General features: G+C 42.0%; 2 protein-coding genes across 8 annotated transcripts in view; one reads left to right on the plus strand and one right to left on the minus strand.

The window, feature by feature from the left end:
- LOC147023583 (eukaryotic translation initiation factor 4 gamma 3-like) overlaps window positions 1-16,862 on the plus strand; it is a 34,158-nt gene extending 17,296 nt beyond the window's left edge. Inside the window, exon 7 of the mRNA XM_085889101.1 lies at window positions 16,726-16,862. The gene's annotated coding sequence lies outside the window, so the exon portion shown is untranslated. The remainder of the gene's footprint in view (window positions 1-16,725) is intronic.
- LOC147023584 (sialic acid-binding Ig-like lectin 12) overlaps window positions 3,969-18,451 on the minus strand; it is a 31,898-nt gene continuing 17,415 nt past the window's right edge. For 5 of the 7 annotated variants that reach the window (XM_085889096.1, XM_085889098.1, XM_085889095.1 and 2 more), the window contains 6 exons: window positions 16,959-17,228; window positions 16,582-16,863; window positions 10,894-11,247; window positions 8,376-8,480; window positions 8,070-8,182; window positions 3,969-4,848 (listed from right to left, as the gene is read on the minus strand). In XM_085889096.1, coding sequence (XP_085745222.1) covers window positions 4,432-4,848; window positions 8,070-8,182; window positions 8,376-8,480; window positions 10,894-11,247; window positions 16,582-16,863; window positions 16,959-17,228 — 1,541 coding nt within the window. In that variant the 3' untranslated portion in view covers window positions 3,969-4,431. Of the gene's footprint in view, window positions 4,849-8,069; window positions 8,183-8,375; window positions 8,481-10,893; window positions 11,248-16,581; window positions 16,864-16,958; window positions 17,229-17,497; window positions 17,633-18,451 lie in introns of all 7 variants that reach the window. The other 2 variants (XM_085889092.1, XM_085889094.1) reach the window with 1 other exon arrangement.

Here is an 18,451-nt window from a genome sequence, read left to right on the forward strand (position 1 = left end):
TCTCCTGTCGCCCAGTCAACGTGTGGCCCTAAATGGAGTTCTTTCATCCCCTCTTCCTGTGCAGGCTGGAGTTCCTCAAGGTAGCGTTCTGGGCCCTGTTCTTTTTCTGGTTTTCATCAATGATCTCTCGGACTCTCTGGAAAATCCTCTATTTCTCTTTGCCGATGACTCCACCCTCTGCCGTACCATCTGTCATCCCTCAGACCGGCAAGCAGCAGCTTCTTCGCTCACTGCAGATCTGGATAAAATCACAAACTGGTCCAACACGTGGAACATGTCTTTCAATCCAGACAAATCTCACACTCTCACTATGTCTCTTCGAAAGGACCGTTTACAAAACGCCCCCATCCACTTTCTCAACAATCCTCTGGAAGAAGTCTTTTCTTTCAAGCTTCTGGGTCTCAGTATCTGCCATGACCTTTCCTGGGAAAGTCACATTTCCACCCTTGCCTCAAATGCCAGACGCCGACTAGAAATCCTCCGTCGTGCAAAGTCCTTCCTCGCGCCTCGTGAGCTCCTGGCCTCTTACACAGCTTTTGTCCGTAGCCTGATGGAGTACTGCTCTCCCCTCTGGGCTAGTGCCCCTGCCTCCCACCTTTCTCGACTTCACGCTGTCGAAACCAGGGCTTTTAAGATCATTGGCATCTCCCGCAATGAAGCTGAGTCTTTGGGCCTCTCACTCAATCACCGCAGGTTGGTCGGTGGTCTTTCTGTCTTCTACCGACTCCTCTCCAGCCTTGCCCCCCCTGCTCTCTCTGTGATTTGTCCCAACCACATTTCCACAGGGCGCTCAAGGTCCGCCAACAACCCCCTTCTGGTAAAACTACCAAAATCACGAATCACTGCTCATCTTCACTCTTTCATTCCTCTTTTTTCCCGCCTTTGGAATAAACTTCCTCACTCTATTCTTTCCCATTCTTCCCTCCAGGCTTTCAAAACAGCTGTTCACCACCACCTCTTATCTTCCCCCATCCAAATCCTCGATCTTTTCTACCCCCGATAATCCACCCAAGCCCACTTCCTTCAATTCTCCTGCTTTCCTTCCTGAAAGTCCCTTTAATGTCCATCTTCCCCTCGCCATGTTCCCCGTCCCATCCCCATCCCTCTCCCTTCAACAGTTCACCTGTCTCTGTTCCCCAATGTTTTGTCCCTTCCACTCCCGCCCCTCTTGTCTCATGCCTCCTTGCTGTGAGTTGTGTGTTAGCTCTCATACGAGCCTCGACCAAGGTATACAAAAAAAAAAAAAAAAAAAAAAAAAAAAAAGAACCAATTTTAATTTTGTCAGTTTCAGCCTTAAATCACCACGTTTCGTGATTTCCAGTCGATTTCTCTGAGCTTGCAGCAAATCGGTAACAACACTGAATCCACTTTCGACTAAATAAGATGATGGAAAATTTATCAATACTTCCCTTGCCAAAGTAGTCGAGTTTGGGTATTTATTTTCGCTCTCCTCAGACAGCCACATCATGGTTCCTTTGATCTTGAAAAGAGTTTTCACAGACTCATCTTGTTGCAACTCTCATAACTCCTCTTGGTATTGCTCTGGTACTTCAAATAAATCCACCAGAAATGGCTGAGTCAAACAAGAAGTCAACCAATTAGCTAATAAGGGCGCGGTGAAGCAGTTTTTAATTATGACGCTATGACGCATCAGTCGCAGCTTCAAACTTTTGAAAATTTGAAAGTGCAAAGCTATGAAAGCGATCATATATTGATTCATTAATTCTGAATCCTCATGCCCCACCAAAATATTGCCACCACCTTGAGAAACACTGCTCTCGCGTGGCTTTACAACATCAAATAACACCTCCTCCCTTATACGAGTCAAAACTCAACAGCACCTCCTTGCGTGTCATTATAACATCACATCTTTGGGAGAAGGAAAATGTATTTCCCCACCTTGCCATGTCACCCCTAACTTCACAGTGATCCTTCAAAGAGGTTTTTGCCTCGTTTTAGGACTAGGTGAAAGGCAGTAGCCAGTCCTTGTCATTTTCTTCTTCATCTGCTCTTTCTATTCTATTCTTTTCTTCTATTCTGCCATTTCTCCCAGTTTTTCCTCTTCTTTTTTTTCCCCTTCCTTTTCATCCTTTTATTTCTCATATTCTGCTACTTTCAGTCTCTCTTAGCTATCTGGTGTCGTTCTTGACTGGGACTTCCTGTGCAATCTTATGAATTCTGCCTCTCTGAAGGGTACGTACCGGAAATAAACAGATCACAGGTCATGGCCACCTGGTGGTATAGGATCCTGAACCCCCACCCATAAGTACTATGGGAGGCTGATCTACTAACAGGTGTAAAGCGTCAAAGTGGTTGTACTGCCATGGATATGCATGGATGCTGGGTCCGCACAGCCACTTTCGGTTGCATTCCTGAGACCACCAGACCATGCGCTCGTTTGAGTTCCTTGGACCCCGACGGAATGTCTTGGCCCAGTTTTGGACTTACTAGTTAGCTGTGACTAATGAATGTCATCTAAAGGGTGCATCACTTCCTTTTTGCATTGGCATGAAACATGTGAGTTGCTTTACGCACAAATGATAGTCTGAAACGACAGGAGCATGAACGCGAATGCCTGATTGATTAAAACATGCCTGTGGTGGTGTTGTTGCTCGTTAAGAACAATGTTAAAAAGGAAACAAATTTTTAAAAACACGTTAAATTCATAATCTCGTGAGATGCTGTCATCTCATGATTCTTTAGTAAAATAGTGGATAAGTAAGATTAATGATTTTAAAAAAAGACAACAAATAAAGTCATTCATGATGAAAAAAACAAAAGAAAACGTGCAACCGGAACTCCTCGGACAAAGACCTTCACAATGAATTGAGTTTTGTGGTCGATCAGAGTGGTTTAAGAGAAAATCGTTGGATAGACAGAGAAACAAACACAGAATAAGCATATGATTGTATTATACTAGACGACCCGTGAACCCGTCGGGTTCCCGTTGTGACAGCGGTTGATTAAAAAAAATCATTTCAAAAAAAACCCAAAAACATAGCTCCAGCGAACTATACCGCTGAGGTTGTTTGCAATGACCAAATTCTCCCAAAGAGTACTTTACTGAATCGGGAATTGATTTTTTTTTACATAATTTTTTTGTTGCCCGATTTGAACGAAACTTGATACTGCACACCGCAGGAGAATGGTAAGTAAGGTAGCCCTAAAATTTTTGTGCTATCGTGTACCGTTTTGACTGTATTTCGGGAACATACATACATACATACATACATACATACAGACAAGATGAGAGTTTTAGTAAAATACTAGACGATCCATGAACACGTTGGGTTCCCGTTGTGACAGCGGTTGATTAAAAAAAATCATTAAAAAAAAAAGATAGCTCCAGTGAACTATACCGCTGAGGTTTGCATTGATCAAATTCTCCCGAAGAGTACTTAACTGAATCGGGAATTTATTTTTTCATAATTTTTTCGTTGCCCAATTTGAACGAAACTTGACACTGCACATCGCAGGAGAATGATGAGTAAGGTGAGTTGAAATTTTTTGCGCTATCGTGTACCGTTCCGGCTGTATTTCAGGAACATACATACATACATACATACATACACATACATACATAATGAGAGTTTTAGTAATATATAGATAGATAGGACCAATATAACACAGACAGGATGGGCCAAATGGCCTCCTCCTGCGTAAGAGTTCCTTGCATATCCATGTATATATTTTGTTAATGCTTGTAACTCACTGAAATCAATGTATTTCAGCAAATCCTAATAATTGTGAACTGATCTCACATGCACACGCACACACACACACACACACACACACACACACACACACACACACACACACACACACACACACACACACACACACACACACACACACACACACACACACACACTCACCAAAACGACTTCTGGAGATGCTTTTGTGTCAAAAATTTATACAAGTAAATCGCTTGGCAAATGGTTATGGAAAGAACTGAATCACAAAGAAACTGAGCACATTCTTTTAATTTCCCATCATAAGGATACTCAAACTCTACTATTTGTGTAACATAACAGTCCGGTGTTTATTAATGAAAACTCTTATCGTAAGACTTTTATGCACCATCTCCAGTCACGCATCTGTTTGAAAATCATTTGTGAAGCTTGACAATAACTGTACTGGGTGAATGAAACCTCTTTGATCAATTTGCATTCGAATCCAGGTCCTTTCTGTAGTTCATTACACAAACAGTAACATGTGATGTGGGAATAGGAGTTGCGATTTCATGGCACAGTCAGGGTTCTGAAGGTAATTGGGAAATAAATGTCAAGGAGACCTTCAGATGTTTAACAGGTAACCTAATTAGGGCCATAATAATATGATGAACATTGCACCGAGATAGCATTCAAAATTAGCAATAAAACTAGTTAAAAACAATAGATTCTGTGCGCATCACTTACTGACCGCTGCAAACTAAAAGGACCCTTCCACGTCATTTTGTAAATTATCCGACACTTCTGAATATTGGGGTTCTGGAGATAAAAAGTTGTCGGGCTTTTCTTCAGGTGAATCGATATCTGGATAAGTGTAGTCACAATCAGGCAGGGTAGCAGGAGTTGAATTCTCAAAAGGGTCCTGCAAGGAATCTATTTCTGAGTAAATGTAGTTCTGACCAGCTATGGCAGAGGAGGACACGGCTTTGGGATCGTCCTTTGAGACACCATTTTCGAAGCAAATGTCAGATATTTCAGGTGGATCCCGATTCCACAATTCAGGTGGATCCTTGGACAAACCAGAGTGTGAGTACACGACAGGTGAACTCTTGAAGCTTGGGATGGGGATGACTTCGTATATATTGGGCTCTAAGTTAATATAAGAGCACTCTTGAGCCTACAGACACAAGGGCAAAAGTAAGATGTACATTGGGGTTGTTGTTTTTTTTTTGTACCAAATTCAACAATCCCACTCTACTCGAAGCTACTCTTATAAGAAGTTATGTACATAAAGTGATCAATATAATCATACATTCACATTTCAAGATGAAGAATCCCGTTCTATAAAAATTTGAATAAAAGGGAAAGAGAGTGAAGTTTAGTGAAACAACATAAACTAGAAGGCCACTCGGTAGGGCGCATACCTCTGCCACGCTGATTAGCTTACGTTTTTTTTCCCACTGATAGGCCGAATCTGGATTCAGACATGAACCAAAATTAAATTGGCTTGTTCTTGTCACCTAATCAACTCATCCACCAAGTTTCATTTGAATCTATCTGTCCATAACTTTTTGAGATATCCTGCTACATGCCGTTTTTGACCCAATCTCTCAATAGTGAAAAATCACTTAGAAATTGTCAGATCCGGATCTGGATTCAGATATTCACCAAAATCGAGTAAATTATTCCTTGTTACATATCCAACCTGCCCACCAAGTTTTGTCCGAATCCGTCCGCAACTTTTTCAGATCTCATGCTATATGTTGTTTTTTTTAAGGTCATTGAAAAGTTGGATGGTCAATGTAATGCTCTCTGTGGTCGGCTCAGGCTACAACCATAAGGCTTATGGGTGCAAGGAAATTAGCTAAGAGACCAATGGAAAGCACTACAGATTGTATATTCATAACAGCAAGAGTATTTTGTTTGTATTCTTCTCCCCAAAGCTTATTCTCATGGCAGAGCAAAAACAACAGATGATGGACTTTTGGCAGCCAGAGAATGGTGGAAAAAAACAAGTAGACATTCGACAAACATGACCTTTTGATTATGGAGATTAGTGTGAACAGTTTCCCCCCCCCCACCCCCAAAAATAAATTTTGATGGAAATGTGAGATAATAAAAGATTGTAGTACGCTGCAAACTTGAAGCATTGGAGATGGGAATAAGACCAGATGAGTACTGGGAGAAGACCAAAAGACCACCAACCAATCTACCGTGAGAAAGCAGTTTGCAGTGTGATATATAACAGCCTATTGAAAGGAGATGCCTTTGGTTTTCAGAGGGAGAGCGATATTCCATTGTGCTATGATAAAATGCTTTACAAACCAATGAGAGAAGTATTGCAGAACCAAAGAAGGATATTACCTGGTGCAAAAGGACCAGTCTGTACCAAAATTCCCAATTTTACTTGAACAGCCGGCTTGGAGATGTGATCTGCCCAGGTGAGATAAAGACTGATGGTGATGGCTGAGAATTCAAGAGACTGAACCTCTTTGAGAGTTTGATAATAAAGTTAGAAAGGTGGGTTTGCTTGACATTCCCCACATGAGAGAGTGTAGATCTGTGGAAGTACCTTGATTAAAAGTCAGGTACCAGTTATTCAACCAGCTGTTGGTCTTTTTGAGGTCTGCCATGAAGGATGAAGCTGTTGCCACTCTGCCACTTTGATGGGAAACTGTTTGATGTAATGTTGATGATTTGCAAAATAGTAAAGGGAATTTTGAAAATAAATAGAAATGCCATCAACAAAAGCAAGAAGATAATTGGGCCGAAGGCGCTGCGATGTCACGCATGCGCGCACACTCACTTGACAGGTAGAACATTTGTGTGGAGCACCATTTTCCATCAAGAGCTGCATGCTGTTTGAATTATTAGTGGAAATCAGTTATCCAAGTGGGGAGACAGCCTTGAATGCCACAATCATAGAGCTTAGCGAGCAGAGGTTTGTTGGCCAGAGTGTGTAGAGGGCATGGGATACGGTCAAAAACAGTCCTGACCTCTTGCTTGAGATTCAGGATGTCCATCTATTGTTCTGAATAAAGAAACAGCATGCCCAAAGCTAAATGTTGGGATGAGTTTTAGTGGATAGAGTACCAAATTGGTGATCAGTCATTAAATAATTGGAGGAATGGAGTAATGGTATCAACAGTGAATATGCTTATTATGGGAGTCAGGTTTACCAGTCTGTAAATTAATGCCTCTATATTTTTACCCATCTTGTGTTTGGTGGTGATGATGGGCAGCTTCCAAACAGATGAGGCAGCTTGAAATGAAGAAATGAATAGAAAGAGGAGATACCAGTTCAGCAGAACATGTTTTGAGAATGTGGGCAATGATGCCGTGCAAAGGAAATATCAAAATCATTCATGATCTTGTCCACCTCAGTCTTGAGTGGAAAACTCATGGTGTCCAAGTGGCAGTCGAAAAGGGAGAATGAAGAGGACAGGGAGAGAAAGGTTGGGGACTCTCAATTTCAAAACAAATGCTGACTTACAACCATTCTGCATTGCAAGATGTAGAGTCACCTGTAGAGAGAGAAGGTATGAAAGGAGAACATACACAAGAGACCAATCTCCCAGCTTCATCAGGTCTTGGAAGAAAGAGGCAGGTCATATAGTTCAATTTTTCTGGCTTGCCTGATGACAGACATTTACTGTGGCCTCTGCAGAGTGATCTAAGGCTTCCTTCAGTTCCGTTTGCCTTCCAGGTTAAGAAAAGAAGCTGCTTCATAAACACTGCTCCAGAACAAGTTTCCATATACTAAGGCTGAAAAGATGGGCAGGATAGCTACAAATGCTGGAATTGTGGACATATGCCTGGGGAAGTCCAGCAATTATGGGTGAAATGCTTGAGGCTAAATCTGCTCTTTCCCATCTGCTACAAAAGTTGTAGAGCAGTTGTTGGTGCTTTCTTTATGTTGTTCTTTGAATCTTCTTCATCTTCTTGCATATCGCAGCTTGGCTGCTGGGTAGCTATCATTTTGTTGGGGGACAACTATGCCACTGATGCTGTGCCCCTATACCAGTACACTAGTACTGATTTCACTGACCTCAGAAGGATAAGAGCCTGAGTCATACTTTCCTGGTGTAAACCAATCCCAAGCCAGCCACCTGAACCACTAAGCCAACACCAGGCTTATGTTCTTTGAATAATGAATAATCATGAACTCCATGAAAGTATGCATGTACTTATCTTGAAACTTGGAAAGATCAGTGTGTGCACCTATTTGCCAGTTAGCAAGAGAGAGGGGTTTAAAAAAAAAATCACTCCCATTGCTCACTAAAAATGTTTTAAAACTGCAGCATTGGTAAGCTCATTATTAGCTGTGTTGTGAAGTTTGCCCTTCCATTACCTCTCATGCTGCTAATGCTTATTATCTGCTAATCTTTGCCCTCTTACCTGCTGTAAAACGAAGTCCTGTGGTTGGTCCACATTTGAGACTTCATTGTACACGTCCACATCTGGTAAAGAAGCTGCCAAGGTGATCTGATCTGTAGTTCTGTCTCGTTCTCCTGTACCCACCAAAGAGAAAAATAATTTTGGTGATTCAAGGTCTAAATTTCAATTGATAACATGGGATTTTTGTTTGTATATGAGTCTGGTTGTGTTTGTCCAAATGTGTGATTATCTTGTAATAGACAAATCAGGTGCCATTTTTATTATATTGGTTACATTCCTGCTTCACTGAATTCCACTTTATCTTACCCCACAGCTTCATCCAAGTAAATAATCCTGCCAGCCCAATGCAGATAAGTCCCAGAAATCCACCTATTAATCCTCCAGCCAAGTTCAAATGATCCGCAGAAGACTCTAGGTACAAGCACAGAAGTGGGGAATAAGACATAGCACTTCAGTTATGTTACTACTCAGTGCTTTCCAATAAGCTATGGGTGGCAAAACTATCACCCTCACCTCCACCACTACTATGACCAGACGTGACACGTGCACAGACGAACAGGTAAAATGGCGGATTTTCTGCAATGATAATTGTAATTTCACATTTCACACAATTTCACAGGTGATTGAACTTTGTGATATCCACAGGGTTGTTCTGCATTAAGCTGCAATTCTTTTGTGGATAAATTCATTTTATTTCATCAATACATTTTATTTCATTAACTGCTGTGTGCGCAGTGATGACGGGCTTTAAAGTTAAAGAGATCCTTCATGGTATGCAGCGACAGCCCGGCCAGCCCTTCCTTATCAACCATTTAGTTGGAGTGCTTGCATGAGTGCTTTAAGTCACTTGCCGAGCACCCATTGTCGATAGCAGTACTGCACAAAGTCATTCTGAATGAATTGTTCACTCATTGTGGACTCTTTTGCCGTTCTCCGTCGCCCTGAGCGAGTGGTTAGTTCTCCGTCACCCTGAGAGTGGTTTTGAAATATTGCCTGATTTCTGAGCCGTTTGCCGTATCAACGCATTTTTAAAATTACGGAGCCAACATTTTTTACCACCCTTCACACACAGCTGTTTTTAAAGAATAGTGTTTGTGAAAATATCCCTGAAATTTCTGCAATGTTGTTTTTCCATAAAAGCTACTCAACATTTTTGGGTTGTATACAGTAAGTACTGCAGCTGGTAATCACACTAACTCCAACCTGCAAATTCCCTTAAAATGCTGATATCGGCCAAGCGCGCGCGCGTGTGTATATGTTTTCATTAAGCATGGTGGTTATGTCTGGACGGTGTTTGTCTCTGGACGTGTCCAGATGGTGTTTGTCTCTGGATGCGTCTGGGCAGTGTTCGTCTGCGGACAGCTTGTCTCTGGATGTGTACTGGCAGTATTTATGTCTGGACCGGAGTTTGTCTCCGGACGGGAGTTTGTCTCCGGGCTGTGTTTATATTATGACTGATGCAAAATGGATTTCAGACATTATTTTGTTTCCATCTTTCCTGTTATTCTTTGCAGAATCATTTTGATGAGACGGTATGAATCGTAATTAATGCTCCACCGCACTTCTGCACTCCCTTCCTCTCACCTCACGCCGTCTTCCCTTCCCTCACCCCTTCCCTCATCCCTTCCCTGCTTTCCCCTCCACCTCTTCACTCTCCTCGCTCTCTCTCTCTCACTTCCCCACCCCTCTCTCCTTCTTTCCCCCTCTTTTTCTCCTTCTCCCCTTTCCTATTACCGTCAGCGAAACCATGGGTGGTATTTGCTCGTTACAAATGTTTGCATTATGATTGGTGCAAATCATGACAACACAGCAAATCTGTGATGTCAATCTCTGCAACGATGTGTGGAGGGGTGAGCATAGCTTGCCGATCTGTGCTAGTAAGTACATAAAAATACAAGTCCAGGTATTATTGGAACCACCCACATACTGTATATCGGCGTAAAAGGTATAATTCTCAGAGAGGAATAAAAAAACACTTCACCGAGACTAATGTAGTTTAAACTAAACAACACTCTTCAACAGTGAAAGTTTATAATTGGTAAAAGGCTGACATACTCGTCAGTAAAGCAGACGTTTCCTGACCATTTTGTATGTTGATGGACTATCTGAGAAAGTGAGAAGACCCTTCTCCAAGTTTGGCATTGTTACATCATATAAACCCGAAGAATTCTTCGCAGCCATTTAGTTCATGTCAAGGACAAGATCCGGAAGGATAAGAAATGTGACTTGGTGTATGGCATCAGATGTGGAGACCCATCATGCACAGAGACCTACATCGGAGAAACTCGGCAAACCCTTAAGGTCCGTATGAGCCAACATTGTCGTCCAGCTTATGAAAAGGCTTTGAACTCTGCTGTGGAAATACACTTGAACCTGCATGATAGTCAAGTGGTCATCTTAGACAGAGGAAAAAAAAAGAAGAGGTTTACTGGAGGTGTAAAGGAAGCAATTTGGAAAAGTGCAGGCATCACCATCTCTCAACAAAAAGGGAAGTTTGTGATTTCGTCTGTCTCATACGTCGGACAAGTCCAAAACATCTCTTCCACGCTGTCTGAAACCATCCCGTGACGACTGGATTGTTCCACAGATCAACTCCCCCCACCACTAGCAAATGTCACGTGGTGATTCCCAAGCTTCTTCGTCAATTCAACATCTGCCGTGACCAAGGCAAGTGGATACTCGCTGAAACATCGGCTTTACCGACGAGTAAGTCCTGTTTTTTTTCAATTATAAACTTTTACTGTTTTAATTCGACTGGATGAACAGTCACAACCTGCATCAATTTAACACTCTACAATTACTTTGGCCTGTCCAGCCCACTCACCAGATACTGTGATAAACACATTGGTTGTGCTCATGCCATGTGCATTGTGTGCAAGACAAAAGTATGTTCCACTGTCTTTTTCAGAAACAGATTGGATGTTTAGTTCCAGTTGTGCCCCTATTCCAGTGGGACCAATGAGAACTTGTCCTTTTGTCTCTATAATTTCAGATTTCAGGTGGTTTTCTTCTTCTGATAAGTTTATACCCAGTTGTCCCTTTGTCCATTTCAGGCCAATATTTGGAATAAGCCATCGTAACTGGGCTGGGGGTCGAGCATCAGCCTGGCAAAGCAGTCGGAGTGCACTTCCAGACACCACCACCAATGATTTGTTCACTTCCAAATTCCGTGGTCCATCTGCCAATAATACAGTAGTCGTCATTTAGAAATGATGATCATATACTACATCACATTATAAAAAATAGAAACAAATATTATGGTTAGAGCAGATGGTAATCTGAGAGGAAGAGTAAATTAAACTGCAACTTAACATGAGAAATCATGAGCTACGTACTTGTAGGTAATAAAGTACACCGAAGCCAAACTACTTTCTAATCTGAAAAGTACTTATTTCACAAAATTGAACCAATGTACAAAACATTTCCACCTCCATGTATTCAGAATTAAAGCCGCTGTCACAACTTGATGATTTCGCCAGCGTATGCCGATTTATGAAAAATTTGTCTAAAATGCCGGCACACGTCGAATACGTTATGGGTACGTTTTGTATACGTTAAGCCCACGCTGAAAAACACTGCCATAAGTCGTAGTACGCTAGCTTTAAACGTTGTACTTTTGGGTTGTCCTCAAATTTTTGCATGCTTGAAATTTTACGACGTATGCCGGCGTATGACTCACACGTTCCGCTACGCTGGCCATAAGTTGTAGGCACGTTATGCGATCATTGACACACGTCGACACACGTTACTTGTAAGTTACTCATAAGTCGAAACACGTCGAGGTAATGTTTAGTGTACTCAAAACTTATTTCTAATCCATGAGTAACGTTTTGTAAGCACGCTACACGAACGTTGTTCACACTTCGCAACACGTTACTTGAAAGTTCCTCGTACGTCGAAACACGTCAAAGTAATGTTTAGAGTACCCGTGACTTATTTATAACCTATGAGTAACGTGCTTGGGAATTATTTGTAAAGCATGTCCTACGCACAAATACGTATGTAGACGTATTTGACGTCTCCAGGACGACCACAGAACTTACTGAACGTCTTTCTAACTTACAGATACCGTATAATGGCGTATTGGCAGCGATTAGGGGAATTGGTATATCAAAAGGGGCTTCGCAGGAGGAACCCGTCTTTTTTTTTTTAGACTTCGTGGTGAGTACATGTCCATGTCATTCCGTGAGATGGAGGATACGGCAACGCTGAGATGACAATACCTACCTGTCCTCGAACATCAACATGACCTCATCGAGTTGACACTGCACCAGTTGCGTGCCAATAGAGCCGGGAGAAGACGTGAACGGAGGAGAAGGAACTGGGTGAGACCATAGATCGGGAGGCGACGCCATTACGGCATGTATGACCAGTTCATGGTGGAACTCCGGAACGAGGACCATGCATCCTTCATCAACTTACTGCGAATGCCCCCAGCGATGTTCGACGAGCTGCTAGCCAGTGTGGGTCCAAGGATAACCAAGCATTATAATTAAATCATTTAATAGTCCAGTGGAAGCGATTTAACTTGTTCAATGGAAACTATTTCAATTGCCGAGCACCAGCGTCCAAAAACAATAGGCGAGTGACAGGCATTTATTAAAAGTGAAGTTGCAGCCTATGAATAGAAAACCTCACGTAATCGTCGACAATACGCTGCCACGCTATGTATACGTTAAACTATCGTTGGGCATAGGTTGTGGACGCCTAAAACACGCTAATCAATCGTTGGTATAACTTATGTATAAGTTATCGAAGCGTTCTGTGTTCATTACTAGTCCATTATGGATTTGTCCAAGTCGTTTTGAATACTTTAAAAACTGAAACAAAAAAATAGTTCATCGTGGGAATGAGAAAAAAAAAATTAGCCGAAAAGAACATCGAACAATGGTTCAAAGTAGTCTCCTATTCGTGGACGCAACGAGGATCCATCACCACCCACACCCTCCCCATCACGCTCGCCTACTACTACAGACATGGACATACTACTACTACTACTACTACTGACATCTACTCAACATGGAGTCTGGAACACTGACGGGTTCCTCTTGTGAAGCCCATTTGTATATACCAATTCCCCTAAACGCTGCCAAATCGCCATTATACGGTAGATGTAAGTTAGAAACGCATTCAGTAAGTTCTGTGGTCGTCCGGAAGATGTCAATCAAATTCTTATACATACGACAATGTGCGTTTGAGATACGTTACACATAGGTTCAAAGCACGCTACTCATAGGTTCAAAGCACGTTCCTCATAGGTTAAAAATTAAGTTTCGGGTATGCTAAACATTACCTCGACGTGTTTCGATTTATGAGTAACTTACAAGTAACGTGTTTCCGATGTGTGTCAACGATCGCGGAGCGTGCAGAGAACTTATGCCAGCGTATGCGGAACTTGAGCCATACGTCGAGTACGTCGTAAAATTTTCAGCATGCTTGAAATTTCACGACGTACTAGATGTACCACGGAATATGACAGCGTACTTCCTCGTTTTTCAGCGTGCTCCTAACGTATACACAACTTACCAATACCGTATTCGACGTGTGCCAGCGTTTTACACACATTTTTCATAGGTCGGCATACGCTGGCTCGTATGAATTCATACGCTGATTCATGAATTTAAATCGTCAAGGTGTGACTGCGATGTTGACACTTCCAATTTTTAGGCGGTTATGATTTAAATCGGCGTTCAGCAGGTTTTCAACAGGCTATGCCACGAGTTCGTCGGCGATACGTGCAGCGCGCTATGCCTAAGTTAAACTATCGTTGGGCATAGGTTGTGAACGCTGACAACAGGCTAAGCATTCGGTGGTATAAGTTATCTATAACACAACGAAACGTTCTGTGCCGTTACTAATATGTTATGCATACGACCAACACGTTATGAATACGACCAAAACTTTAAAAAAAACATCAAAACTTCAGCGTACGCCAACGTTTTACATACATTTTTATATGTTGCCATTGCTGGCTAAAACGTCAAGGTGTGACAGCGCCTTAACCATTAAACCAATTCCTCCATCTGGGCCTTAATTCCAACGTGCCCACCTCTTAAGAGGCCCACCTCTAATATTTGCGGTCCAAACATATAGAATCATAAACTGCAAGTTTTATATGCTGGCAAGTTGCCCGTGCCCGCACGGGATTCAAAATGGGATAGGGATGGAGCTGGCAAAAATACAAATGGCATCTTCTGTCATCGAGTAGGTAATCTGTGAGCAACAATCCACATTTATTGCCACATCTGATGCAATTTAAATGCTCTAATAGTGGTGAGGTGCTCCATTTGAAACTGTTTGTTCGATATATGTAACTTTTTGATGCCGAGGGTCCTCAATAAAAATTTGTATTGGTGTCAAAGCCAGTGACCAAATGCAAATTAATAGTCAGATTCTCAAACATATAAGTACTGTATTGCATAAAACACATTGCAGCATCTCGAGCTGCCATTCTTTTGACAGTCATACTAGGCCCATGGTGAATCATCACACACTGGACAAACAGGCAGGTTGTCATCATCAGATGCTAGTCCAACAGTAAATCAGATGCAGTCGCCATCCACTCAATCATCAACACTTTAGTGGATTCATTCAATCGGTACATTTTATTTAAACACATCTTGAACACAAGGTGGGTCTTATTACCTGTACCCAACCTATTTATGTAATCAGCGGTCTCTTGTGGAACAATGCCGAATTTTGTACAGAAGTCATAAAAGTCATTTCTATATTTTAATGTTTCCATTTTCACAAATTTGCAGGGTACTTTTGAATGGCCACCTTAGAATATTAGGAGGAAGAAGAATGCAGAATAAGCTTCCATGTATGTACGAGTTTGAAAATATGATTGCCCCTGAGGCCTGGTTAGTGCAGTTGGTTGGAGAAACATGACCTGGATGTCACATTTCAGCTCTGGTCATCAATGTCTGGAATATCAATCCAATAAAGAATATCTGGGATGCATTAGACCATCTGATTAGGAATCGTATGAAATTTTGGTTATAAATTAAATAATTTTCATAAAACTCAAGTATGCCGAATGAAGAGTGTCATGCTGGCCTATGACTTCCAAGGCTTGAGCTCAATTCCCAGTGGAATGGTATTGCATCTAACTAAAATTGTCATATACTGAACTGCTAGAGAGAACTGTATTGTGAAAAACACCATGAAGGAGATTATCTTTCATAATGTGCATGCTATCTGCTCGCACTTGCTGATATACATTAAAGATCCATTATATATATTATGCAAACCTTTCAGGTGATACCCTGACAAAACTCGAAGTTCCCTGTTTTGGTTGAGAGTGAGATTGACCATCTTACCATGATGGAGCTGCTCTTCGTGCATTTAATAACCATTAACTTTGATACCAGTAAGAGTTAAGATCAGAAACAATTTCATAAGGATAACTAGCAGGGTACCTGTCTGATGTGTTCGTAGATGTCTCACCTCAAATGAGGAATTTTTGGAGTTTGTGTTGGTAGAAACGGGAATTCAACGGAAAGTGATGATGTGGGCAGTGACATGTGGTACATGTTTACCTTGTAGACAATGGTGGTCCGCTCAGAATAAGAACTACCGTTAGTGATTCAAATTGGCAACTACACCACCATTTCATGTCAGATTGTTTTGTAAATGATATCATGCACAGATTCAACATTTTTTGGTCAATGTGACACCAGCAATGTAAATGTTTGTAAAGGTTAAGATGCCTGATTACCTCCACAAAATCACTTTCGAATGCCCCAACTCACAATTAAAGTACAAGATAATAATACAGAATGATATTACCATGGTTGGCTTTTCATCACACTTGCCAATTAAAATCTGCCTTCTTTGCTCACCAAATATGCTTCAATAAGGCCTAAGTCACATTTGCTCTACGGAGAGGATACGGCGGCTGTACGCCCTCTGAATTGACAGAAACATGCGGCGGCCGCAGAGTTTCTGAGGTGGCCTCAGAGTGGCCCTACGCCGTAGGGCTATATTTTACAGGTCGTAGGGTCGCTGTGGAATTATAGCGCGGAGTTATAACTTTTTTCATTTCTGCGTTCGCCGTAGCAATTCGACAAGCCGAAACAAAAGAACTGGTAAAAAAAAAAAACCCACTCGTTTCCGTCCGTCTGGCCGAACGTTCACCTTAGGGCCCCCCTTAGGGTCGCCTTGCGGTTGCCTTACAGGCACCTTGCGTCTGCCTTGAAAATTCTATGGCCGCCGCAGGAACGCCCTAAGCTCACCGTGCAACATCAAATCAAGGACCGTACGGCACCCCCACGTTATCGGTCTCCACAATTTATAAATACCCCGTGCGGCTACCGAAAAATAAAAACATATGTGACTGCTACATTGTGTGACCGTGGAAATACTGTGGCCGCCCTATAATTGCTCGCGGCCGTACACTTTGGAGACCCCACGGCCGCCGTGGCAAATGTGACTTAGGCCTAAGCCTCACATCATGATTTTACTCAAGTTATTTACAGACAAGGAAATAGAGACAAATACATAAACACACATTGCACATCTAAATCCAACTTTGCAGTTGTCAGGAGCTCTTTTCCTGGGTCTGAGTACATGTCACAGCTACATGCAGCCCCGAACTGTTGAGCAGAGGCTGTGAAGTTGAGGTAGGCTAAGGCTGGCTGGCCATTTGTTGCAGACACAAGGCTTGTTTCTACACTCTCCTCGTCACAATGAACAGCCAGGGAAAGACGCCTATGCGCGAAGACATCACAGATCATGGAGACTGTGTGGTTCGCAAGCAAAATGGTTGGCTCAACATGGAGAGATGGGAAATCTGTCAATAAAAATGGCCATAAATCCAATTTAAAGGTTATACCAAACATCATATGTAAGTAAAGTTTCAGGAAACTAATGAGACTATATACCTACCTTGCACATAAAGTTGTTTGTTTGATGATGTGAGCAGCTTCTTCCTAGCATCATGCAGAGTACAGAAGCATGTGCCTCCATCTCTCTTTGCAGGAAAGCTGATGTCCACCATTGCCAACTGCCAAAAGAAGCTTGTTCTTGTTTGGTTTCTGGCAATTCCCATGCACAATAATCGAAGTGTTGTTCTTGGTTTAGCTCGAACTTCACAGTGCACCATTGTGGGCTGTTGAACCAATGGTATGTTTGGGGTCATCGAGATAGCTGGAGTTGCTAGTGGATGAAAAGGAATGGGTAACATCAAGTCACAATTCAAAATCTCAGGCTCTTACACACTTTAACACTGTTTATGACCTGTATTCATCCCACTATTAAAATTAGCACAACTTCAGAAAAGGGATGTTGCATCCAGCAGGGGAAGTATTCAAGTCCTATAAGGTCATCCAATGTGGAGGAGGAATTAATAGATGGTTAGAATTTTGGAAAACAGCAATGTCAGGATGGACAAAGATCTAGAAAGGCAAAGATGTAACAACACAAACCAAGAGGAGGTTGGTGAATGCTCTGGTATTCCAGTTGTAATGTATGGATGTGAGTCATGGACATTGAAGAAGAAAGGAAGAAGATTGAGAGTTTTGAAATGTGTTGTTGGAGACGAATGGTAAAGATCCCATGGACTGCAAGAAGAACAAACAAATCAGTGCTTGAAGAAATTAGACCACCATGTACATGAGAAGTCCTGATTCTAAAACAGAAACTGTTATACTTTGGACACATATTGCATGCAGAAAACAAGTCTGGAGAAATCAACAATGCTGGGTATGGTTGAGGGAAGAAGAGGAAGAGGCAGACCATGTATGTGCTGGATGGATGGGGTAATGGCTGCAACCGAGCTGTCTCTGCGAGAGCTTTGGGAAGCAGTGCAGTATTAGTCAGGCAGCTTGACACCATATTTTCATGAAATGGGGACAGCCCAGACAAAAATCACCAAATATTTTCATGGTAATCATTATGTCCATAACTTCAACAACATTTTGCTTGGAACCACCGAAATGGTGCATGCTGGGGGATTTTACAAGATAAAATGTGATTTTTGTCTTATTCCTCGAAATACTGATGTGGTTACAATGTACCCTCTCCAAAATACCTCTACCAATGAAGCAGCACATGCTAACCCATAGCAAGACATTGGCAACATCTAAGCTTAGGCTTCCTAATGGCAAGTTGATTCATGAATGAAAGGTTTCAATCATGACCATCTTAAAGAAATCCCAGCCAGATCCCTGTGATTTTCAATGACACTAGCACCATTACCCATACGATGATTATGACACTCTCCCCCCCCCCCGACAGACTGACACACACACACACACACACACACACACACACACACACACACACACACACACACACACACACACACACTTTTACTGTGAGCAAACTCAAACATGCAATTGTGACAACAAAAAAGCCTCAGCCTCCCCTTCCCAACTCAG

Source organism: Eptatretus burgeri, chromosome 7, assembly GCF_056783735.1.
Source record: "Eptatretus burgeri isolate ZD-2024b chromosome 7, Ebu_testis_v1, whole genome shotgun sequence".
In the NCBI taxonomy this organism is placed as follows: Eukaryota; Metazoa; Chordata; class Myxini; order Myxiniformes; family Myxinidae; genus Eptatretus; species Eptatretus burgeri.